This window comes from Somniosus microcephalus, chromosome 10 (assembly GCF_052327205.1).
Source record: "Somniosus microcephalus isolate GS21.2 chromosome 10, FLI_Smic_1.0, whole genome shotgun sequence".
Lineage (NCBI taxonomy): Eukaryota > Metazoa > Chordata > Chondrichthyes > Squaliformes > Somniosidae > Somniosus > Somniosus microcephalus.
In genome coordinates this window covers 6,425,854-6,452,978 of record NC_140996.1, presented here as the reverse complement: position 1 = coordinate 6,452,978, position 27,125 = coordinate 6,425,854, and the positions used below count along the sequence as shown (strand labels likewise).

General features: G+C 45.9%; 1 protein-coding gene across 1 annotated transcript; it reads right to left on the bottom strand.

Moving 5' to 3' along the window:
* Positions 1–531: 531 nt before the first annotated feature.
* usf3 (upstream transcription factor family member 3) lies at positions 532–26,818 on the bottom strand. Its single transcript, XM_085999885.1, has 5 exons — positions 26,743–26,818; positions 21,814–21,984; positions 15,544–15,626; positions 12,719–12,815; positions 532–10,240 (listed from the first exon to the last, which is right to left on the bottom strand). Exons 1-5 carry the CDS (start codon positions 26,816–26,818, stop codon positions 3,525–3,527), a joined length of 7,143 nt encoding a protein of 2,380 aa, XP_085856011.1. The 3' UTR covers positions 532–3,524.
* Positions 26,819–27,125: the final 307 nt, after the last annotated feature.

Genomic DNA, 27,125 nt, shown 5'->3' with positions numbered 1-27,125 from the left:
AAGTTAATTCGTTTCTAAATCATTTTTTTTTAAAACAATGTGTGTTTTAAAAGCAACGTTTTTTTTTTTAAAGACGCAGAAAGCGGGAAAAAGAAAGGAAAAGTTTGGAATCAAGATGGCAGCAACTCACCTCGGTTCAGAACGATAAGGCCCGCCCACACACGCTGCCGCGTGCGGCCGGGCCAATCGGTGCAAGCCGCCGTACGATTGGTCGACCTCGAGGTCACTCTGTCGCTAATGAGCGGAATGTTGAAGGTTTTTGGGATACCGCGGGCGCGATTTTAGCCCGGCCGAAACGTAAATACGCTTAAAACCGTCTCGGAAGCGTAAGCTTTCTTTGGAGGTAACGCGCACGTAGGTACGCCCTGTAACCTTCGAGCGCATAGCCCGCCAGACGCACAGGCGATGACAGACAGAATGACAGATAGACAGAATAACAGAAGTACCGATTTATATATATATAGATAATAATAGAGATACTTTTGAAACCGAGTGGTGCTTTGCTTTTTCCTCCAAATAATATATGCAATATGAACAAAATGTCAGTGTTTTATTTTAGAAAAAAAATCTGCATAATAATCTGTACAATACATTATATTACATTTGCCCAATAAATGGAGGTAGGTGCAATTTTATTTTATTTTTTTAGTTTTTAACAGTGGCTCCAAGTCTCACAGCAAGGCACAGGAACCGTAATCTGCTGCTCCTGCATTTGCTCACTCTCAGTTTACCTTATCAGATGTTTATACAAACCAACCAGCAGACGGGATAAAAGGACGAGGACAAACACAAAAGCTTGCCTGTGTAACAGATGTCTGAACACAGTCATACCGATTTGATAGTGTTCTGTGCAAAAGATAAATCTAATTTGATAAACTAAGATTTCTGCAAGGAAAAAAGCCAAATGTAGTTTCTGAAACATGCAATTTCTGAGAATGCGATTTAGTTAGCAAATCATTGAGGAAAGGGCCTCCTCCAATTCATTTTAGTTTACTTGTACTTCTTGCAATCTAGTATACTGTATTCGCTGCTTGCGATGCGGTCTCCTCTACATTGGGGAGACCAAACGCAGATTGGGTGACCGCTTTGCGGAACACCTCCGTTCAGTCCGTAAGCGTGACCCTGAGCTTCCGGTCGCCTGTCACTTTAATTCTCCGCTCCATTCCCACTCAGTCCTCACCGTCCTCGGCCTCTTGCATTGTTCCAATGAAGCTCAACATAAGCTCGAGGAACAGCACCTCATCTTCCGATTAGGCACTTTACAGCCTTCCGGACTCAATATCGAGTTCAACAATTTCAGGCCATAACCTCGGCCCCTATCTTTTTTTTCTCTCTCTCAAATGGCAGCTGTTGATCACCCTGCCATCGCCATTTACACTTCATCTCGAGTCATCTTTTGTTTCTTAACTTGTCCCATTACCATCATCCCTTTTGTCTCTTAATCTCTCCTGCCTTCCACCCTATCACAGACCTTCCCTTTTGTTCTTTCCTCCCCTCTCCCCGCCCCTACACTTGCTTACAAACCTGTTACATCTCCAACTTTTTCCAGTTCTGACGAAGGGTCATCGAGCTGAAACATTAACTGTTTCTTTTTCTACAGATGCTGTCTGACCTGCCGAGTGTTTCCAGCATTGTCTGTTTTTATTGTAGTTTCTGATACTGGTGGGGAACGAGACTGTAGATTAAATTTATCATTTAATAGTCTCTCATTTGTATATATCATTCAACAGCAGAACTATCTGGGTCAACACTCTGAAAACAATGTACCTGTGTCACAGGCTACTTTAACATTTGTATTTCTAAGTGAATTTCTTTGCACACAATGCTGATGAACAGAACCTTTTCTAACCAACCAGCACTCCCAGGTCAGACACGGCCCCTAAACAATGGTGATTTAACCCCAACTTCAGACTAGCACCATTTGAAGTAGCAGCCTAATGCTTTTAACACTACGCATACCAGCCGTCCTTCTGGCCTAATCAAGCAGGACTGCCAATCATGCACCACATTACAGGCAGTTTGATGCGTGCACTATAAACCGGGTTGAGAAGGTCCCAAACTTATTCCACTTGGAAGCCTTGAAATTAAGGGAATGGACGGCAATCATCGCTCCAGCAGAGATTTAAGCCGAGAGCCAGAGGTGAAAGGAGAATATGATAACTTATTGCAACATTCCGTCCTCTGATTTAAGCTTCAAAGTCTAAGGTACTCAAGGTACCATAAATAGTCCAAGAATTCAAATGCACAAGTGGCCATCTGTGGAGCATAACCCGAGTGGAGCGCCGTCCCCTCCTGGTAACGCATACGGAGAACGGTGCAATCGATTTATATTGTCATCATCTATAAAGTGCCAGTGAGTCAAGCAGATAGAAACTGACCCTCTGATGAACTGAAGTTTATGGTTAGCTGTAAAGCCCATCATTTCTAACTTTAATCCCTGCTCAAGTTAAATTTCAGACAGGTCCCTGTGGAGAGGGATGGGAGCCACTTCCCGTTAAAACACAGAAGGTATTAAACCACCTTCAGCACTCAAATTAAAATACATTTATATGGAAATTAACTAGAATTTTTATTTAAATATTTTATACAACACAATTATTCAGCCCCTTCATCCATGAAATAAATTCCCAATTTAAATGCCTCCCCTCTGTCTATCCTTCGCCTTAAAAGTTGAGTTATGACAGCCTTACTTGTACTAAGAATTTTAAATACATGGGGGGCGGGGAACAATCGATTGTCTAATTAACCAAATTTACTCAGGCAAATTTGATCTAATAGGATATATCTCTTAATGAATTAAGCCTATCAAGAAAGCAATTGTACCTCAAAAGGTTTATATTTGGGTCATTAATGAAAATGTCGAAAGCTCACGTCAATACCACTTCTTCCTCCTATACTTTGCTCTGTTACACAGGCAAAGCAACAAGTCACAAAAATAATAATAGTACTCTGTGCTCAAAACAATGGTTAACATCAAACCCAACAAATATTTGCTGCTGTAATGGTGTGCTATTTTTCCCCCCACATATTTACATTTTAATGCTTATTCAGTCCTATGAATGCCTTGAACCATTATTATATTGCAAACCTATATACTAATACAGTATATACAAGACACTTTATTCTGCCTGCAGTTTCTGGAAACTGTGTCCTTGCGAACAGCACGTGACGTAGCACATGAATATTCTTTGCAGCAGTGATGGCAGGTGATCAGTAGTTGGCACCCGTTATCATACATCCATCGTTCTTCCTCCTGTCCCATTCACTCACCTCAACGCCCTGCCCCGCCCCAAGATCGCTCCACAAACGGTACCAAAGAAAAAGTATCTTGTATATGTCAAAGTAACGTCTGCTGAAGGAGACAAACTAAAGATTGTTTACGGGGTGGCAGGGTTTCTGACTTTTGGGCTTTATAGCTGCACAAATAATCCCCACTCGGGAAACAGATCGGCAATCCATTCTGACCATTCAGTATAGCAGGTGCAACTGGAAAACCAAGGTGGAATGTCGAGCAGCGTTTAGTTCTACACGGCGGAGCTGCCATCGTGGCCCAGTATGTGGCTTATATTGTGAGCAGATCTGTTCGAGTGTTGCTTGGAGGCGTCGGAAAGAGCCGGGTTGGTTAAAGGCAACAAAGGTGACATGGGCATGGCCGAGCTGTCCGGGGCAAGGGGAGCGGTGGCGATTTCGGGGAAGAGAGTGGTTAGGTTGAAGTTGGACAGGTGCGGGGTGATGCTGGAAGCGTTGCCCATCGACCTGGCCGGGATGTCGGAGAGGAGGGGGAAGCTCGGCTGTGGGAAGCCAACCGGCCGAGGCGGAGATAAAATGGACCCGAATGGGTTGTTGAGTGCTCCGGCGTTGGCCTTGTCCGTGTTTGGGCTGGTGAAGATCTGATTGGAGAAGTAGGGGATGGAGAGGTCATTGGAAAGGTTGGGGTGAGCTGGAGAGTACGGAGGGTAAAAGGAGGGCAGGGGATTCTGCGGCTCCACTGGTAGGAGAGTCGGAGTACGGTTTGCACCCGGTTGAGTTACAGGGGGGATAAACGATGGGTTGGCATTAATTGGAGGGTTCATACTACTTTCCGGTATGAAAGGGAATCCGAAGTTCTGAGACAGCGAGTGCTGGTCGGGGGCTAAGTTATCGTTGGGTACCTGTTGCCCCTCAGTCATGAACCGCACAATGCTGCCTGTCCGGGCAGTCGCAGGCTGCTGACGGCCGAGAATCATACCACTACTGGGCGTCAGGGGCAACTGGAGGCTGTGCTCAAAAACATTCCCGCTTCTGTGGTTCCCAGAGCGAGGACGGTCAGTCTGCCGCATCTTCAAAGCCGATCCATCCTGGGCTGGGTGGCGTGCTCGCTGGCTGACCGAGGAAGTGGGCTGCTGGATCGAGTGGCCCTGCCCGTTCCCACTGTGGGATACCGCGGCCTGAGTCATCACCGGTCTAACCGCCCCGTGCATGTTGGAAGAAACCTGCGAGTTTGGATGGCACTTATTTCCTTGACTTTCATTCATTCTCAGGGAGTTCTTCTGCGCTGGTGCATTTGGGCTTGTGTTTCGGCCCTGGATCTCTGCTACAGAGGAAGGATTGGAGTAGGAGATGCTTAACGAGCTGTTTCTAGAACTGAGTGCACCTAAAGTCATGTCACAACTTTCGCGGTTTTGCATCTCGCCATCTCTTCTAATGTGAACGCCCTCTCTTATAGGCGGGCAACTGTACTCGATGCTAGCTGGTGGGACACACTGAGAATTCCTTGGGTGCTCCGACCTTTGGTTTCCACTTATCTGCTCGCTTAGTGGGGGAGGCAGTAGACTTTGCATAAAGCTCTGATGGCAGGAACCGTCATTCTCCCTTAAAGAAACTCCACTTCCTGATGCGATCCCTTGCATCGGCAAATAAGACAGCCTTGCCTGCCTTTCAGCCCCCGCAGCCTGCCCCAGCCTGAAGCCATGCGACTGCATTCCTCTGTGCGTTGCCATACTATTGACCATCTCGCTGCCCCTCGATGACTGCACCTCAAAAGTGCCAACTCCCTGGGTTGTCACACTCACCTTAAAAGGAGGACAGTCGGGAAGGCTTTGAACATCGGAATTCATACAATGGTCTAGTGACAACTTAGCCTGCAAACTATGCACAGGCAGGTTTTTGTTCATTGATAAATCAAGATAAGTCCGCATTTCAGACTGTTCCAGGTTAGTCCTAGGGCTCTGCATTGCCATCACCATTCGTGATTCGGCATTTGAAGGTGCTTTTCCGATAAGCGCCTCGGCAGAATAACTGGAAATTCTGTTCCTTTCTTGCCTGTGGGAGGTGCATTGCATGTCTGACGCCCGTGACACGGAGCTGGCTTTGGAAGCCATCTGTTGTTCCAATGACCGCGAGGTCATCAACCTCTGGATGCGAGACTGCCCAGATACCTGTTCTGAAGAGACACCGGATCCTTGTTGCCCACTTCTACCATTATCTTGCTGCTGTTGGTGCATCAGATCCTGGCTGTGGAGGCTCTGCGCATGGCTGCTGTGATTTCTATTGGTTACAGAATTATCACACCTTTTATCTTGATGCAAATTCCCAAAATGCGGGTGTGGCAATTGCTGCTGCAGTTGTTGCTGATGCTGCTGATGGTGGTGGTGGTGGTGATGATGGTGGTGATTCCCTTTATGTCGGCCTTGGCCATTTCCACTAGGGTGTTGCTTTTGCTGCATCGGCAACTGGGGCGCTTGGCTCCCTCGCATAAGGCCTCGTTTCTTCTGCATTTGAACATCTTGCTGTGCAGCATGGGGCTGCTGAGCACTGTGAGCCTGTGGTTGGGCTGGGGTCTCACTGTGCGAAAGGTGATGCTGAAGCTGGTATAAGTGCCTATCTCGTATCTGCCCCTGATGGTGCTTGTAATACGCGTGGCTATTAAGCCCCGTTTGCGAGGAGACATTCTGCTGGGGCACCAGATGCTGCTGCAGTTGCTGGCTGCTTTGTTGTCCTTGTGGTTCTTGGGTGCGTGGCTGAACGTTGCAATGAGCTTCAGTTGGCCTTAAAGTTTCAACAGCATTCGAGCTCAGGAGGTTAGTTGGTGGGAATAAGGTGGTGAGACTATCTGTGTGTCCTGGATTGCTACCCGCAACTAACGAACTCGAAGAATTTGTTGGCAACTGACCAATAAATGTTTGGCCGCACTCGGAAATATGTTGGGGTACTGTACTTATTTCTGACTTCCCTTCAAGTCTCATGGCCGTGTTCTGGCACTGCTTTGGCCTCTTTGCTGTCGAGATTAGGTGGTCGTCTGGCCCAGTCCGCTTGGTCGCATCTTTTCGGATATCGCTGCCTTGCTTCAACTGTGGCTCCAGAACTAGAGAAGCCTGCGTGTTACCCTTCACGGAATTTAATTGCTCGTGAGGATATTCTGTCAACAGGGCGGGTTGAGAAGCCTGCTCTGTGTACGAAGCGGATCCGCTCGATAGGCCAGCTGTAGCGCCGACTGGAAGTTGCTCAACAAGTTGGGTCTGACCCGGTGAGCAGGCATGAATTTGGTTGGCTTCGGTATGGCATGCAAGGTTAATGACACTCAGGTTAGCAGAGACAGAAGACGTACAAATCAGTGGCATATTTGATACTTCTTTTACGACAGAAGTTGAACTTTTATTTACAGACGTTCCTGTTGCATTAGTGTCCATTGGTGCCGATCGTTGGGCTTGTCCTTCAATTGCTATCAAATTTTGACTGCTCTCTTTAACACCAAGGGTTTTAACTGATTGTTGACTTGGACTCGCTTCTCCGTCTGTGAGTGGGACTTTCTGAGCTTTCGGCTGAACATTGCATACAGTAACGTCAGAGCTCAAACCTTTCCCTGGACTTTCATGTTCGAAGATTGCTCTAGCAGCAAGGGCCACTATGTCACTGTGCTCGGGTAAACTGTAGTTATTAAACGTGCTGGTCATCGTGCTGATGCAGGAAGCATCTTCCCGGGTGGTGTCTGGCAGCATGGAGGCGACAGAGAAGCCACGGCTGCTCCCGGAGCTGGTGGACATGGGTGACTCGGTCTGCCGGTGGACAATCAAGGAACCTCCTATGCCCTCCTGATCTGGGTTGCACAGCTGGTGCTGCGCGGCGTTTTCAGCCTCCGTGCTCGCCAAGAAAATGTCCTTCTGGGGTTCACCCTTTTCATAAAACATGCTAGACGAGGTCTCCCTGGAACTGTCGACGCACAACTCGTCGCCAGCGCAGGAGTCTTTCATAAATGACAGCAAGGAGCTCTTCTCGCTTGATGTTGCTTTGTCACTCTGCGTGACTCCGCGCATCATGCTACCGCCATCTCGATTGCTCATTTCTTTAGTCGTTGCAAACTTGTCCATTTCTAACCGTCCTTTGTGCCAGTCTTGACTCCTTTCTTTGTCACTTCCACTGCCTTGGTGCTGCGCGGCTGCCAGAGATTCCAACTGTGCAGAAACACTGGTCATCCCAGGTGAGCTGCAAACATTTGCTACGACAGTTTGCAACTCAACTAAGTTACTGCCTTTGTCCATTGAAAACGCTCCGGATACTTGAAGAGGCACGTTTGAACAGTACGGGGATGATGGAGGAGCTGGTGTCGTTATGTCTGTGATTACACATGGGGAGGAAGGTACATATGAAACACTTTGAGTCAATTCACCCCGAGATGAAGGGGGCGCCAATGGTGCAGCTAGAACTGATGTAACTGATACCTCTGCCAGTATATCGGGCTGCTCTCCAGACACCGATTCGGCCAATGCTGGCTCTGTTAAACACGGCATTAGTACATGTTGAGACAATTTGGGCACTGATTGCTGCCTGTCTATCACCTCCTGTGAAGCGACAGAAGTGGTCACTGTAGCCGTCACTAAAGTTGGGATCTGAGACAGTGATGATGGTTGGGATATTGTCAATCCCTTGACTGATGAAACTTGCTCGTCACCGGTTAACAACTGCGATGGATTATCTTTGTTCGATCTGGTATACTCAACGCAATTGCCGGCTACCTTCGATTTGTTCCCAATACACGTGGCCTTTCTCGGGACCCCTTGCTTTGCAGAAAGGGGTTTCTTCTGCAGCTTTTTAGCTTTACAGCTAGGGGGTGCACCGAGGGGTGGTTTTAGGGCGCACGGGCTGGTCGTGTGCCACATTGATGAGCTCAGTGAAGTCCTTGAAATATCTGTGCTTGCACTGGTCGCCGAGGTGTCAGATGCAGAGCTGCTAGCACCGATAATCTGTCCATTAGCGGTTGCTGAAGGATTGGCCGTGTGGCAGCTGCCCAACTGTAAGCCCCCCTGCCCCGCCATCTGCGAGATACTTTGACTGAGGTTCGTCAATGCGCCGAAAGCATTAAGGGCTACGTTGGTGTTCGGGTCTGCACTGGTTGTCGGCTGAATAATCTGCATGGTGCTCTGGCTGGAGGCCCCCGACTGCTTCACTGGCTGCAGAGCAAACAACTGGCCATTGACAGAGATGGTTTGCTGCTGCTGACCTGATCCCGTTACAGCAAAAGACTGCGAGCTGGTGGAAGCTGATGAAGAAACTGGCCGTGGCAATATGTGGACAAGGTGTTTCCCTCCCACCGTTTGAACGCTTGGTGTGCTCTGTGCGTTACTGCTGCTGCACACCACTTGATTGGAGTCGAGGGTCGGTAATCTATTATTCATTTGAGCCGGGACTACCGAGACTGTGTTCTGACTGGCAGCTTGTATGATCACAATTTGCTGGCCTGGTGCCTGGCTGTTGATGGCCCCTCTCACCACGGCTGGTGAGGTGGGATTAGCAGACTGGAGGATGATCAGATTCTGATTGTTTGGAGCGGAGGAGACGGACGACCCCGGAGGGCGGGCCATTTGAATCACTTGCAAGGGAGGGAGCAGCGAGACCACCTTGGCGGCTGGCTGAGCTGGAATTTGCGGCTGCGCTAGAACTGGCTGCAAGGGCAAGGGTTGCACGGGGGGCTGCACGGTAACTGCCACCTGTTGCTTGTATTGCCTGTAAGCCGAACAGAAGGAAACTCCGTGCAATGCTGTTGCAGCCGAGGGAACGACAGTGACATTATTAAGCGGCTGGCCATTTTCAGAAACAGGGAAAGTATTTCTGGCGTGCACATTTTCACTTAATGGCGCTGGCAAGATACTACAGCCCACCTGGCTGACAGGGTGCACAGTGTTGCCTGCCAGCTGTAACGTGGTCCACGTTGTCCGTGTGTTACCTGCGGAAGTCATGCGTGTGAAAGTACTAACACTGTTTGAGTCAGAAGTGCAGGCGTAGGTAGAAGCTGGGCAGGAGACTGTCCACGAGCTGGCCACTGGGCAAGACATCACACCTCCGTTAGACATTGCCCCAACTTTGAAATATGGTGACGCAGCGACAAGACCGTCAAATGACACAGGTGTTCTTTGGCAAATGTCTGACGCCAACATGTTTTGTAAGCATTCAGTGACGGGCAACCTGGTTGATCTCAACTCAGGGATCTGGCTGCTCGCAGACGACGACCCCAAAAGTGGTTGCTGTGCCGTCCCACTGGGGCTCTCCACACCTGTGCACGGTGTACCAATCTGCTGTGAGTGCAACGGCAAAGCAAAGCAAGTACTCGCAGAAATGTCAAGAACGTTCTGTGTTAGACGTCCATTAGCAGCTTCCGAGATATTCCGTCCAAACATGCCCGTGGAACACTCCAGTACAGTTTGTGCGGGGGTGCTTGTGGGACAGGTTAAAGGGGTTGATGCACAACTGCTGAGGGGGCACGGAAGAACCACTTGTCCAGAACTGTTAGTGGACACATCCAACACACTCTGTACAGTGCTGCTGCTGCTGGTACACTGAACAGTGCTCAGATAAGGTCCAGTTGCAGGGAGACATTCGGGGACTTCCTGCTGCGGGCTCTGTGTCTGAAGGTGGGCCCCATTTGCTAAAGGGCAAATGTCAGGCATTGCCACTGGCACCATTATATCAAGACATGTTTCTGGTGTATTGTTCTTCAGGGTGCTCAGAGCCTGCTCTGGTGAACTCTGCACTGCAGCCTGTTGGCAATTCCCATTCCATTGATTTCCATTTGTGTAGACTAGTAAATCATCTTGCATTTGGTTGGAAGAAATCACCATCGTAACTTTTGTACTCTTGAGTTTCCTCTTCCAGTGAATCGTAGGGTCATCGTGCAAACAGATGTCATTAGCTTTCAGTAATTCCGCAAAACGGTCATTTTCTTTCTGTAGCTCATCCAGCTGCTTTCGTAGTCTTACAATCTCTTCACCTGCAGAATCAAACAAAAATTTAATTATAAACAAATCAGCCTTTAAATCTATTTAAGCCAAATCTCTCGTATGTTATGTTTTGTCCTTTCTTCCAAATTGCACCTCATTCCTCCAAGAAAATGCTTACCCACTTTGCAATTTCTGTAGTTTAAAACCAAGGATGTGGTGTAGTCCTGAGTCAGAAGGTTGTAGGTTCAAGTCCCACTACAGAGACTTGAGCACAAAAATCTAGGCTGACACTCCAGTGCAGTGCTGAGGGAGTGCTGCACTGTCAGAGGTGCCGTCTTTTGGATGAGGCGTTAAACCGAGGTCCCGTCTGCTCTCTCAGGCGGACGTAAAAGATCCTATGCCACTATTTCGAAGAAGAGCAGGGGAGTTATCCCCGGTGTTTTGGCCGATATTTATCCTTCAATCAACATCACAGAAACAGATTATCTGGTTGTTAACACATTGCTGTTTGTGGGAGCTTGCTGTGTGCAAATTGGCTGCCGCATTTCTACATTACAACAGTGACTACACATCAAAAATATTTCATTGGCTGTAAAGCGCTTTGGGACGTCCGGTGGTCGTGAAAGGCGCGATAGAAATGTCAGTCTTTCTTTCTTTATGCCTTGGACAATGATGAGAGCTTCCATAACTGACTAGCACAAGATGCTCTTGCAGAAAGGTGTTAAGAGTTAACCTTCCTAATACATCATCATTTTTAATATTCTCAATATACCATGGGTAGGTTGCCCATCCAACAAAGCAAAAATTACATGGATGCCTGTCACTGCAAAGTCGTCTTCCCCTTCCTACATGAAGGTGCCTTCAGTTTTTCATCCCGTCATGAAAGTTCTTCAACCAACGCACCATGACATTCCTATTGCTTTCATAGGTTTAAAGTAACCGTGTGTTTATGCTGTGTTTCAAATCAAATGATGAAACAAAATAAAAGCCACCCACTGCCTTTCAACTTAATGCTGATGTAAGCTGTTCAAAAGATCTAGTCAATCAAACCATCCTCCTCTTCCAGCATTCCTTGAAGCAAAAAAACACCCACACAGAGGACACACTATTCACCACTACACTGCTTATTTCTTCTTTGGAACAGGCAAAGCAAGCTGCTGAGCTACACCGAGTATCTTCACACCAGTGGCGGGGTCAGAATCATGCAGGGTTGTGCAAGAAAACCTTTGGACTGAATGCTAACAGACCAGTCTCGATCCAAGTCACTGGCAGTGGAAGGCCATTTTCATCACTCCTCTCATAGCAACACACTGGGAGGTCCATCCTATCTGATCTGGCAGTTCCTCCAGTAGGGCTAAGCATTCAAAATACCTGCAACCTGTTCCTCAAGAGTTTTGATAGGATCTTGATAATCTGGGGGAAATGAGGAGATGCACGGAAGTGGATGACCAGGTTGTTATGGACTTTCAGCCTTTGCTGATTTCTTTCTTTTTGTTGTACAGTTGGGCAGTAGCGTGCGAGTGCGCACTCTCTCGCTACCCCTCCCATCAAGTCAGAGGCCCATCTCCTACTGCTGTCTGCTCTGTCCACAGAATTACGTAGAATTTACAGCACAGAAACAGGCCATTTGGCCCAACTGGTCCATGCCAGTGTTTATGCTCCACACGAGCCTCTCGCAACCCTAGTTCATCTCACCCTATCAACATATCCTTCTATTCTTTTCTCCCTCGTACTAATGTAGCTTCCCCTTAAAGGCATCTATGCTATTCGCCTCACCCACTCCCTGTGGTAGCGAGTTCCACATTCTCATTACTCTCTGGGTAAAGACATTTCTCCTGAATTCCCCATTGGATTTATTAGTGACTGTCTTATATTTATGGGCCCTCATTTTGGACTCCCCACCCCCACTGTGTATCCTTCAAATACACAGAATTTCAACAATCTTTCACTCTTTAAAAAAAAATGTCTGGACAGTCTGAATTAAACCTGATCTCAGCTGTCTTGTGATGGCCATGTTTGCTCCCATGCCTTGTCTCTGCTGATCGTGGTTGCTCTCACGTACTGCTCGCCCTGTGTTGAGCACAAGGGAGTGTGAGGCGCCGTCGACACCAGTGCGGCACAGGTCCCAGGAGTGGTTCGGTTCATACTTAACTATGATGATATTCTCTGTCAAAACCTTAACCATTCTGCTGCATGCAAAACAGCATGAACAAAGTAGGACGGGGGAAAGAGAAAACAAGTTACCGAGGGAAACTGAAAGTTATGCTTATGCTGGACGTAATTTTTTTTTTAATGAATTCCTGGGATGTGTGCGTCGCTGGGAATCCCTAATTGCCCTCGAGAAGGTGGTGGTGAACCGCCTTCTTGAACTGCTGCAGTCCGTGTGGTGAAGGTGCTCCCACAGTGCTGCTAGGGAGGGAGTTCCAGGATTTTGACCCAGCGACGATATAAGTCCAAGTCAGGATGGTGTGTGACTTGGCTACAGCAATGGAAGTGATTACATAATGATTGCATTATCACATGCTTACCTTGTTCTTTGGTTCCTCCATTCAACAGAATTTCATCATTCTGCCTCTTCAGCTCTGAAATGTACTTGTATGCTTGGTCTAGTATCATGTTTTTACTCTGCAAACAACAAGAAAATGTAGGTTAACAAAACCCAGTCCATTAGCGCAGTGAGAGGGAAAACTGGGCTACGGCCTACAGTTAAAATAAGATGATGTCATGTGCCAGCTGTGGCTCAGTGGGCAGCACCCTCGCCTCTGAGTCAGAAGGTTGTGGGTTCAAGTCCCGCTCCAGAGACTTGAGCACAAAAATCCAGGCTGACACTCCCAGTGCAGTGCTGAGCTCCGCTGCACTGTCACAAGACGTTAAACTAAGGCCCCGCCTGCGCTCTCAGGTGGATGTAATAGATCCCGTGGCACTATTTCGAAGAAGAGTAGGAGAGTTCTCTCCGGTGTCCTGGACAATATTTATCCCTCAATCAACATCATTAAAACAGATTATCTGTTCATTATCACATTGCTGTTTGTGGGAGCTTGCTGTGCGCAAATGGCTGCTGTTTTTCCTACATTACAACAGTGACTACACTTCAAAAAAAATACTTCATTGGCTGTAAAGCGCTTTGGGACGTCCAGTGGTCATGAAAGGCGCTGTAGAAATGTAAGTCTTTCTTTTTTTATGGTTCAATGGCACAACTAAATGGTGAGGAACTAGGAACTGTAGAGGAGCAAAGGGATTTGGGAGTCTAACTACAAAAATTATTTAAAGCTAGTATACAGGTAGAAAAATCGATCAAAAAGGCTATTGAAATGTTGGCCTTTATCGCAAGGGGGCTGGAACACAAAGGGGAGGAAATTATACTCCAGCTGTACAGAGCCTTGTTTAGACCCCACCTGGAGTCACTGCGATCAGTTCCGAGCCCCGCACCTCAGGAAGGATATCGGGGCCTTGGCGGGGTGGTAGCGCCGATTCACCAGAATGATACCGGAGCTAAAAGGGTTAAATTATGAGGACAGGTTGCATAAATTAGACTTGTATCGAAGATTGAGGGGTGATCTGATCGAGGTGTTTAAAATGTTAAAAGGATTTTGTAGATACAGAGAAACGATTTCCTCTGGTGGAGGGGGGTGGGGGGAATCAATGACGAGAGGAGATCACCTTAAAATTAGAACCAGGCCATTTAGGAGCAAAAGAAAAAATGCACTTGTATTTTTTACACAAATGATAATAGAAATCCCGAATTCTCTCCCACCAAAAGGCTGTGGGGATGCTGGGGGTCAATTGGAGTTTTCAACATTGAGCTCGATAGACTTTTGTTAGGTAAGGGTATCAAGGGATATGGAGCCAAGGCGGGTAAATGGAGTTGAGAAACAGGGTTGAGGGGCTGAATGGCCTCCTCCTATTCCTATCCTTGGATCCCTCCTCTTCCTCATCTTATATCTTTCCACCACCCCTCTCGAACCCTCCACTGCCTCTGGGCCATCAGGCTGCTTGCCCGACATCCAGTCCTGGATGAGCCACAATTTCTCCTGGTTAAGCATTAGGAAAACCGAAGCAATCGGCTTCGGCCCCGCCATAAACACCGTACCCTTGCCACCGATTCCATCACCAGCCCAGCCACTGCCTCAGGGCGAGCCAGATTGTTCACAAACTCAGTGTCCTATTCAACCCCGAGCTGAGCTTCCGACCTCGTGTCCTCTCCATTATAAATACTGCCAACTTCCACCTCCGTAACATCACCCACCTCAGCCCCTGCCTCAGCCATCTACCACTTCATGTTTTTGTCACCTCCAAAGTTCTCCTGGCCAGCCCACCTTTCCTCCACTCTCTGTAAAATTCAGCTGATCCAAAACGCTGCTACCTGCATCCTCTCCCAGACCAAGCTTTGCTCACTCACCACACCTGCCCTCGCTAACCAACACTGGCTCCCAGCTATCAATAACTCAAAATTAAAATTCTCATCCTGGTGTTTAATGCCCTCCATGGCTTCACCCTTCCCCATCTCTGTAACCATATCAGGCGCTATAATCCCTCCCCCGCACCCCCCCAACCAATCGAACTCGCCTTCCCCCGACTCCACCCCTCCCTCCCTCCCTTTGCCCCACCTTTATTCCAATCTCTAAACCCCTACGCCTCTCCACTTCCCTCTCTTCCTTTTAGACTCTCCTTAAAAGACGCCTCATTGACCAGGTCTTTGGTCACTCCTCCCAACATCCTCTCCTTTGACACGGTGACCATTTGTGCACACACACACACACACACACCATTAAACAATTAATATCTCCCTTCTGTCAATGAAAGGATTCCTTTCTCAGGAATGTAATTTATGGGTGAGTGCCATCACTCCCTGGTATTGCCCAATCCCCCTGGAACAGCTATATTTTTCAAGTTGTATAATTTAAAACATAATACTCTTTGGTTTTGGTTCTGAAATCATCCATTTTAGGCAGCCAAGGTCCGGAATCAACATGTTGCAGTGATGACAGGCCAGAGTGTCCAATTCACTGCAGCTGCTCCACATCCCGGGTTCGGTGTTTCAAGGACTTTTTAAAAGACTGACTGGGGTTGAATCTCCATGTTTTATTTCCCAAGGCTCCATCAAGTATTACCCAACGTAGATAAAAATGAAAAACAGAGAGCAGGTCTATCAGCATTTGAAAAAATAAGAGGCAGGTTAATGTTTTGGGTAGTGTCCCAGTTAAGTGTCCTCAGTCGATCAGTAGATGCATGTGCTTTCAGGATCTATTTAGTCTGTACTAACGATTTTCAAATCCAAAGAGGTATAATATTGGAAACAGTTTTACCTGCTTCAGCGCGGGAGAGCATGGAATAATATTGGAAACAGTTTTACCTGCTTCAGCGCGGGAGAGCACGGAATAACTTCTCCAATTTTAGTTATTCCAGAGTTAATCTTCTTCTTTCGATGTCTTTCCACTAGGAACAGAATTGTTTTTTAAAAAATTAGCGAGGTAAATTTTTGTACAGCTGCTTTCTATTTTCCTTCCCTTTCCTTCAAGGTCTCAACGTGCCCACAGTTAGGAACGAAGTGTTGTGAGTATGAAACGGATTCCTATTACACCACGACACAGCACAATGGAATTCCTATCTGTTGTGCATTAACTAGATATTCAAAACATTTACACTATTGTTAAACATGTACTAACCCCCCGCCCGGATATATAATTATTCCGGCAAATACCCAATGACCAGTTACAACTCATAGACACAGCAATTTTCAGTTTTCACCCAGCAGTGTTTACCGAAACTCGGGTAATCCCTGGCCATCGAGGGGAGTTTCTTGGTTGGGTGTCTGCCTCTTTTAGGCGCACACTGCTTTATTCCAGCCCATCGCTGCACCTCTAGGCTTCCCTCTCCACACAGAATTTGCAGGGGAAGGTTATGCTGTGACTTTGGTACTCTCAGTGAAGACATAGACTCTGCTCTGCCTTTCGTGGAAGAGGAGCAAGTATATATTTCTGGATCATTCATTTTTTAAAACAATGTAATTAAAACAAATCAAGTCAACAGGTAATTAGAAAAAAAATCTAATGTGCCCATTACCGTAATTGTACAACACAATGGACACGACCATTACCGTAACAGCGTAACAATAAACACGAACATTACTGCAACAGCGTAACAATAAACACGACCATTACTGTAACAGTGTAATAAACACGACCATTACTGCAACAGTGTAACAATAAACATGACCATTACTGTAACAGTGTAACAATAAACACGACCATTACTGTAACAGTGTAATAAACACGACCATTACTGCAACAGTGTAACAATAAACACGAACATTACTGTAACAGTGTAACAATAAACATGACCATTACTGTAACAGCGTAACAATAAACACGACCATTACCGTAACAGTGTAACAATAAACACGACCATTACCGTAACAGTGTAACAATAAACACGACCATTACTGCAACAGTGTAACAATAAACACGACCATTACTGTAACAGTGTAATAAACATGACCATTACTGTAACAGTGTAACAATAAACACGACCATTACTGTAACAGTGTAATAAACACGACCATTACTGTAACAGTGTAACAATAAACACGACCATTACTGTAACAGTGTAATAAACACGACCATTACTGTAACAGTGTAACAATAAACACGAACATTACTGTAAGTGTAACAATAAACACGACCATTACCGTAACAGTGTAACAATAAACACGACCATTGCTGTAACAGTGTAACAATAAACACGACCATTACCGTAACAGTGTAACAATAAACACGACCATTACTGTAAGTGTAACAATAAACACGACCATTACCGTAAGTGTAACAATAAACACGGCCATTGCTGTAACAGTGTAACAATAAACACGACCATTACCGTAACAGTGTAACAATAAACACGACCATTACTGTAAGTGTAACAATAAACACGACCATTACCGTAACAGTGTAACAATAAACACGACCATTACTGTAACAGCGTAACAATAAACACGACCATTACCGTAACAGCGTAACAATAAACACGACCATTACCGTAACAGCGTAACAATAAACACGACCATTACTGTAACAGTGTAACAATAAACACGACCATTACTGTAACAATGTAACAATAAACACGACCATTACTGTAACAGTGTAACAATAAACACGACCATTACTGCAACAGTGTAACAATAAACACGACCATTACTGTAACAGTGTAACAAGAAACACGACCATTACTGTAACAGCGTAACAACACGACCATTACTGTAACAGTGTAACAATAAACACGACCATTACTGTAACAGCGTAACAATAAACACGACCATTACCGTAACAGTGTAACAATAAACACGACCATTACCGTAACAGCGTAATAATAAACACGACCATTACTGCAACAGCGTAACAATAAACACGACCATTACTGCAACAACGCAACAATAAACACGAACATTACTGCAACAGCGTAACAATAAACACGAACATTACCGCAACAGCGTAACAATAAACACGACCATTACTGTAACAGTGTAACAATAAACACGACCATTACTGTAACAGTGTAACAATAAACACGACCATTACTGTAACAGTGTAACAATAAACACGACCATTACCGTAACAGCGTAACAATAAACACGACCATTACCGTAACAGCGTAACAATAAACACCATTACTGTAACAGTGTAACAATAAACACGACCACTGTAACAGTGTAATAAACACGACCATTACTGTAACAGTGTAACAATAAACATGACCATTACTGTAACAGTGTAACAATAAACACCATTACTGTAACAGTGTAACAATAAACACGACCATTACTGCAACAGTGTAACAATAAACACGACCATTACTGCAACAACGTAACAATAAACATGACCATTACTGCAACAACGTAACAATAAACACGACCATTACTGTAACAGTGTAATAAACATGACCATTACTGTAACAGTGTAACAATAAACACGACCATTACTGTAACAGTGTAATAAACACGACCATTACTGTAACAGTGTAACAATAAACACGACCATTACTGTAACAGCGTAACAATAAACACGACCATTACTGTAACAGTGTAACAATAAACATGACCATTACTGTAACAGCGTAACAATAAACACGACCATTACTGTAACAGCGTAACAATAAACACGAACATTACTGTAACAGCGTAACAATAAACACGACCATTACTGTAACAGTGTAACAATAAACACGACCATTACCCTAACAGTGTAACAATAAACACGACCATTACTGTAACAGTGTAATAAACACGACCATTACTGTAACAGCGTAACAATAAACACGACCATTACTGTAACAGTGTAACAATAAACATGACCATTACTGTAACAGTGTAACAATAAACACGACCATTACTGTAACAGTGAGCAATGGTTCCAAAACTAGGGATCTCTAGTTGTGCAAATCTGGGCAGCCTTTTGATGAGCGAATAAATGGGACTTCTTTGAGTAAAATAATAATGGCCGCAGTTCTTGCTCAGACATTAAATACATTAACTTATATTAACCAGAGGACATAGATTCAAGGTAATTAACAAAAGAACCAGAGGCGACATGAGGAAAAGAAAATTGCACAGCAAGTTATGATCTGGAATTCACTGCCTGAAAGCAGATGCAATTGTTACTTTCAAAAGGGAATTGGATAAATAATTGAACTGGAAAATTTTACCGGGCTATGGGGAAAGAGCAGGGGGGAGTGGGACTAATTGGAGAGCTCTTTCAAAGAGCCAGCACAGGCACGATGGGCTGAATGGCCTCCTTCTGTGCTGTATTATTTGATGAAACCTACACATATTAGTGGGCTAACTATGCACTTGGTGCTGCAGCTTCAGAGCTGCTTGTCCAAGGAGCCTGTGGGCACTGTTTCTGCAGCGTCACCATCAAGTTCAAAGACAAGAGGGTTCTGCATCACTTTTCTGTGTCCAAGCTGCTGCTGGGCCGCAATTCAAAAACACGAACATGACAACACAGGAGAAGCAACAGTAATCGTGCCATTATCGCCATTTACCGCCTTTCGGGATACGGCACAGCACACATTTGGGGGTGGGTTCTCTTTTTTTGGGGGGGTATTCTCCTCATGTGTTGTGGGGGGGGTGGAATTCTCCTCTTCTGAGCAAGTTCCAAGTGCTATGCACAAAGAGCCAAATTGAAGCTTGGAACATGCTGTTGCTTTGCCTACAGAAAATGTGTCCAAATCCAGCCGGGAATCAAGGACGAACGTCTCCTCTCTCTGTCGACGGCAAGGGTTTAATGTGAAATGCGTCTGTGCAGTCTCAATGCAAATCCTGGTGAGCACGGGTCCACCGCACAAAACTGATGCGGAACCTGCAGCTTCCCTGAAGCTGTTAACTCACACCGTCACAAACTGGGTGGTGCTCTTCTGAAGTTGATGCTGAGACACCTTGTTGGGGTAGCGTGCAGAAGCTTTGCTCTTCACATGGCTGCGCTATACCTAATTGGAGAGTAGTTTTTCGAAGGCACAACTGCCAATGCTGGAGCAAAGGGCCGCACAAGAGGCCAGAGTTGGAGGAACAGAGAGTTCGAGGTGGGGGAGTATTGTAGGGCTGGAGGAAATTACAGAGACAGAGAGGGGCGAGGCCACGACAAGACAAGAGGTGGCAAGAAGAGAAATTTAAAAATAATGATATATTTAGAACTCCTATGCAAAATACCTGGACATTTCTCGGCGATGCCATGTATTGTATTTTCCTCACTGCACTATTGCTACCTGTGCAGATTGTCAAAATATAGGAAACTCTGCCCTCACTGCTGTTTAAAATACACTCATTTTTCTTTTTTCCTAATTCATTCACGAGCTGGGCATCATTGGCAAGGTCGGCATTTCTTGCCCACCCCTACAACCGAGATTCAGCCACTTTAGTCAATCACGTTGGTGTGGGACTGGAGTCGCATATAGGCCCAGAGCAATATTCCCTGTAATTTTTTTTGGGTGCGCAGCCCCTTCACAGATTCACGCACGCGCGAACTTTAACTTTGCAAAAACCGGTACCGGGTTGTGTGGGACCGGCAGAGAACTGCGCAGCCAGTCCGGGTAAAGATGGCAGGTTTCCTTCCCTGAAGGACATTAGTGAACCTGTTGGGTTTTTACGACAATCCGATGGTCACTTTTACTGAGACCAGTTTTTTATTTCTAGGTCTTAAAAAAAAATTTAAACTGAATTCAAATTCTCAGTGGGATTTGAATTCATTCTCTGGATTAATAGCCCAAGCCTCTGGGTTACTAGCCCAGGTTCACAACCACTGCATTACCGTACCGGTAACATTAATAGGCATTCATGTATATCAAAAGACCAGGCAAGAGAGATAATTGTGAGGTAGGAAGATGTATTATTTTTGAACTCCGGAGTCTGCCACACGCTGTTTTCTGGTCGCCTGCAATCCTACGATCCAAACAGCAACTTCACGTCACTGTCGTCCGATCCAGGCTTTCGTTGTGTGTGGATGAAGTGGAAGCACATTACCCCAATTTGATGTTGCACACATTCAAGGTCATGAAATAACAGTTTAAATATTTTAAAAAAGCACATTAAGCTATATTGCACATTCCCATTTTCTATTTAGCAGTAAGCACATGATTACTATATAACAATAGGAGGCCAACCTCATCAATACAAACAAATCGAAGAGTAGAGGTCAGCAGTGTACATACAAACACTGCACATCTCTAAAATTCACCTCCGATGTGAGAACTTGCTGCCGTCACAATGGTTTTGTTTGCTACTTCTGTCTGGAGAGTTGAGACTTGTTCTTTATAATGTACTATCTCCCCTTGCCCTGGGCTTCCCCTCACCATTCTCTGCGGAGAGGTCAAAGTTGCTCTGAAGCGAAGCATGTGGAGGTGTATGAGGATTGCTTGTGCAAGTTCTTCCGGGTTTCCCCATTCCCTTCCTGCGAGGTGCGTAGCTTGACCTCTCCAAAAACATTAGTTCAGTAACTCACAATGTGGAGAGCTGCCGATGCAAAGCCACATTCTGTCACTCTGTGGGGCAGTCCACTGCAGCTCCAACACCTTGTTGAAACAAACCTTTAAACTCTGTATTGGCTTCTACCTAAAGTTAGTTACGGGCCAACTGTGGGGTAATGCAACTATCAAATTCTCAAGTGAACTCCTTACAAAACCACTTTGTGATGACAAAGTGAATTAAGTAGTAACTTGCATCCCTTCTTGACTTCCTTTTCTTCTCCCCAATAATCTTTGTCCATCACTTATTCCAGATAACGATGGCTTCTTTATTGGTTCCTGGTTACCTGGTACCGGTCCAGCTTGGTACCCTACCCTTCTCACACAGATTCTTCGCTAATTTGGGGACCCGAGAAAACTGTATAGGAAGACTGGTAACACTAATAGGATTGGTGGGTCTAGACTTGAAACGCAGCATAAGTTGGAAGTGCATTTGTCACGTGCAAGACAAAAAGACAGACCAGCAGTAAACAACTTTTGTAATCATATTGGCCATCGACAAAAAATTATAAGAGTTACATGCTTTCTCACACTCCCCTTTACATGGTCCAAAATCAGAACTAGGGTTCTAAACTAATGTATCACTCAACCGTTAACAGTTGCAAACACTTACCCGCGTTGTGTGTTTCTCGATTTTTCTTCCTATATATAAAAAAACAAGAAATGAGGCATTGCACTTCACAAAGAATTACATAGAATGTACAGCACAGCGACAAGCCATTCGGCCCAACTGCTCGGTGCCGGTGTTTCTGCTCCACACGAGCCTCCTCCCACCCCTCTTCATCTCACCCCATCAGCATATCCTTCTATTCCTTTCTCCCCCATGTGTTTATCCAGCTTCACCTTAAATGTATCTCTGCTATTCGCCTTAACCACTCCCTGTAGTAGCGAGTTCCACATTCTCACCACTTTCTGTGTAAAGAAGTTCCTCCTGAATTTCTTACTGGATTTATTAGTGACTATCTTATATTTATGGCTAGTTCTGGACTTCCCCCACAAGTGGAAACATCTTCTCTACATCTACCCTATCGAGCACTTTCATAATTTTAAAGACCTCTATCGGGTCACTTCTCAGTCTTCTCTCTTCTAGAGTAAAGAGCCCCAGCCTGTCCAAACTTTCCTGATTCAATTCAATTCAATTTTATTTGTCATATATGCAGCAGACGTGTGTACTGCACAATGAAATGTTGATTTTTACAAGTCTCCCAACATTGGAATAAATATGGCATAACAATGATAAAAATACTAATAGAAATACAGTAATAACTAAAACAACAGTAATAAATAATAATAAATTATACATTCATGAGTCTTATGGCCTGGGGGTAGAAGCTGTTTCGAAACCTGCTGGTACGAGACCGTATGCTTCGGTATCTCTTACCGGATGGGAGCAGGGCGAAGAGGTTGTGGCTGGGGTGGCTCGCGTCTTTAATGATTCTCAGGGCCTTCCCCCGGCACCTCTCGGGGGTAGATATTCTGGACAGCAGGTAGTTTAATTCCTATAGTATGTTGTGCAGCTTTCACCACCATCTGCAGAGCTTTGCGGTCTGTGGCGGTGCAGTTGCTATACCAGGTAGTGATGCAGCCAGACAGGATACTCTCGATGGTGCACTGGTAGAAGGTCATGGAAGGAGCCCCGAGGAGGGGCGGTTGGTGAGAAGGTCACGGAAGGAGCCCCGGGAGGGGCGGCTGGTGAGCAGGCCCGGGCGTTGGGCTGAAGATTGTCAGACAGGAGGAATGGTGGAAATGGAATGGCGGCGCGCACAGACGCAGCGGCTTTGCTTCTCCCAGGACGGTGCTATTTACGTTTAATGTTAATGTTATTTGTACTGGACTCATGGGAGCTTGCAAGATCACATTTCGTTGTTCATGTACTTGTGCATTGTACAATGACAATAAAGTTGAATTATTATTATTAAGTTGGTGAGAATCTGGGGGGCCATTCCAAATTTCTTCAGTCTCCTGAGGAAGAACAGGTGTTGGCATGCCTTCTTCGTTATGACGTCGATGTGATGTGACCACGTTAAGTCCTCCGTAATGAATACACCCAGGAATTTGAAGCTGCTGACCCTCTCCACCTCAGCCCCTTCGATGTAGATTGGGGTGTGTCCCTCCCCCTGCCACTTCCTGTAGTCCACGATCATCTCCTTGTTTTGCTGATGTTGAGGGAGAGGTTGTTGTACTTGCACCATTCTGCTAGAGCTCTTACCTCCTCCCTGTAGCCTGTCTCATCGCCATCTGTGATCAGGCCTACAACGGTAGTGTCATCAGCAAACTTGATGATGGAGTTGGAGTTGTGCGTGGCCACGCAATTGTGAGTAAACAGTGAGTGCAGAAGGGGGCTGAGCACACAACCCTGGGGAGCTCCCGTGTTCAGGATCAGTGTTGAGGAGGTGTTACTGCCTATTTTCACCACCTGGGGTCTTCCCGTCAGGAAGTCCAGGATCCAGTTGCATAGGGAGGTGTTAAGTCCTAGCTCACTGAGCTTGTTGACAAGCTTGGAGGGGGTAATGGTATTGAATGCTGAACTATAATCAAAGAAAAACATTCTCACATAGGTGTTCCTCTTATCCAGGTGTGATAAGGCAGTGTGCAGTACAGTGGCGATGGCATCATCCCTAGATCTTTTTGGGCGGTAAGCAAATTGGAGTGGGTCCAGTGTGTCAGGTAGTAAGGAGTTGATGTGGGTTTTGACCAGCCTCTCAAAGCACTTCATGATGACAGAAGCGAGTGCTATGGGGCGGTAGTCGTTTAAACAGGTTACTTTTGTTTTTTTGGGGACTGGAATAACCGATGTCATCTTGAAGCAGGTGGGGACTACAGACTGGTACATTGAACGGTTGAATATATCCGTAAACACGGCTGCCAGCTGGTCAGCGCATGCTCTAAGGACACGCCCAGGGATTCCATCTGGACTGGGTGCTTTGTGGGTGTTCACTCTCTTAAAGGTCTTGCTCACGTCAGCCACGGAGATTGAGAAGACCCGGTCGTCCTGAGCCGCGGGTGCCCTTGTAACAGGCCAGTTGTTGTTGGCCTCAAACCGGGCGTAAAAAGCGTTAAGCTCGTCCGGGAGAGAGGCATTGCTGGGCATGACACAGCTGGGTTTCCCTTTGTAGTCTGTAATAGATTGTAGTCCACTCCACATCCTTCACGAATCTGAGCTATGATAGTGTGATTCCACTTTATCCGTGTATTGTCTTTTTGCATTTTTGATGGTTTTTCTTAGCTCGTACTTTGATTTCTTGTACTCATCTATGTCCCCAGAGTTGAATGCGATGGACCGTGCTTTTAGCATAGCACGGATATTGCCATTTACCCATGGTTTCTGGTTGGGAAATGTTCGTACAACAATCCTCGGAACAACGTCATCTGTGCACTTGTTTATGAAACTAATGACTGAATCTGTATATGTGTTGATGTCATTGTCCGAGGCATTCCGGAACATATCCCAGTCAGTGGAATCAAAACAGTATTGTAACATAGCGTCTGATTGATCCGACCACCGTTGTAGAGATCTCATCACAGGCTTTTCCCGTTTCAGTTTCTGCCTATAGGTGGGTAGCAGCAGGATGGAGTCGTGATCTGATTTGTCGAAGGGAGGGTGGGGGAGGGCCTTGTATCCATCCCGGAACGGAGTGTAAACGTGATCTAGTGTGTTCTTGGCTCGCGTTGGGCAGGTGATATGCTGATGGTATTTAGGCAGTACTTTCTTCAGATTGGCTTTGTTGAAATCGCCAGCCACGATGAATGCAGCCTCTGGATGGGAAGTTTCAAGCCTGCTAATGATCCCATACAGCTCGTTTAGTGCCCTATTGGCGTCGGCCTGTGGTGGAATATACACCGCTGTAATGATCACGGATGAGAACTCTCTCGGGAGGTAGAAGGGTCGGCATTTGATCATCAGGTGTTCAAGATCGGGTGAACAAGAAGATGTAAGTAGTTCCACGTCGGAACACCAAGAATTGTTGATCATAAAGCATACTCCACCCCCTCTATTCTTCCCCGAGTCCTTTGTTCGGTCTAGCCGGTGAATGTTGAATCCCTCTGGTTGAATGGCCGAAGCCGGTATCGATGGATCAAGCCAAGTCTCAGTGAAAATCAAGACGTTGCAGTTCTTAATGTCTCGCTGGAAGGTGAGCCTCCCTCTGAGTTCATCCAGCTTATTGTCCAGTGACTGCACATTCGCCAGGAGAATTCTCGGAAGGGGGGGGGGGGGGTGGTGTTCACGTCGCCTCAGCTTCACTAATGCACCTGCTCGTCTGCCCCGCTTGCGCCATCGTCGCTGCCTGATCACAGGAATGAAGTCAGGTAAGCAGGTGGGAGGGTAGATGGTAGTAGCAGCAGAATCCCAGTTCGAAAAATCGGGGGTAGGTCCTATATCTCCTGACGATCTTATGTCCAGAAGTGATTGACGGTCGTAGCGGATAAGCGAAGAAACAGTACTTACAAAATTGTTTAATAATAACAATAAAATAATAAATAAAGTGGAAAGTTGTGGACGAGCTCGTAAAACAGCGGCTACCCTCATGAGCCACACAGGTCGGTTAAACAGTAGAATATTTTTTTTTTAAACAACGAAACTACTAATACTAAAACTAGAATGCTAAATACTAAACAGTAGAATACTAAAAAACTAACAGTACGATATATTAAAATACAACATTAAATACGTTAAAATACCAGTTGGGGAGGAGCTCGTAAACAGCAGCCATACAGGTCGGCGCTGATTGAACACTTCCATGTATTACTTTGCTGCAAATTATAATTTTGAATATTTATTTAGTATTCGCCCTCAATTTACATTGATACCTACAGCTTTGCAGAGATATAATGAGTGGTTAGTCGGAGGTGATCCCACCAGCAGCGATGAGACGAGCGGCCAGTCTGCTGGTGTGTGGCGGTTTGGGTCGAGTGAGGAATGTTGGCCATGGTATCGGGAGGTGCTGCCTCCCCTTCTGCGAGTAGTAACACGAGGTCGTTCGCAGCCATCCAAACCAGTGGAAGCTTGGTTTTAAAGGCGCCTCTGACAATGCTGCACCCTCTCTTCTGCAGCGGCAGGTCAGCCCGGATTATGTGCTCAAATGCTGGATTGGGGGCTTGAACCCGCGACCTTCTGACTCAAGAGACAAGAGGACTGTCAGCTGAGCCAAACTTACAAAAAAAATGTTTGTTTTGCCAGCTAAGCATTTGAACGGTCCGAACAGAAACAAATTAAAATGCTGGAATGCAGTGAGTCAGGACAACGTTTGGTTGTGCAGTTCTGCCACGAGTCAAAAACCAGAAAACTGTTAGCCTTTAAAAGATCCTATAATGCTGATCTGTTTTTAGAACATGACAGGATTTATTTGTCATCACAATTCAAGTGTAGCATTCCATAAAGCTTCAACTGCTACAAACAGAAATGCCCGAATATCACAGTTTCCAAATGAGTCATGCTGTTTTTATGTGGCTGCAGTATGTATGATATGCAGTATTATTTTGACAGCATTTCCCTCTCCGCCACCACCCCCCTCGCTGCCTTCTACCGAAAAAGGGCAAGAACAGCACTGTTGTGGGAACGGCATCACCTCCAGGTTCCCTTCCGAGACGCACTCCAGCCTGACTTGCCGTTCCTTCATCGTTACTGGGTCAGTATCCTGGAGTTCCCTACCCAACACCATCGCCACACGGGCTGCAGTGGTTCAAGGAGAATTCCACCACCACCTTCTTGGGCTAACTAGGGATGGCCAATAGGTGCCGGACTTGCCACCTCCCGAGAATAAATTATTAAAAAAATAAAGCAATTAGATTAACTCCAAACAAGTTACTGGACTATTTCAATGAATTTCCACGGCAGTGCTCTGATATTTTACAATGGCTTGTGTTGAACTTTGCTAAATGTTAAATATATGTTCACTGCGCAGTACTCTGGAGTACCATACGTGC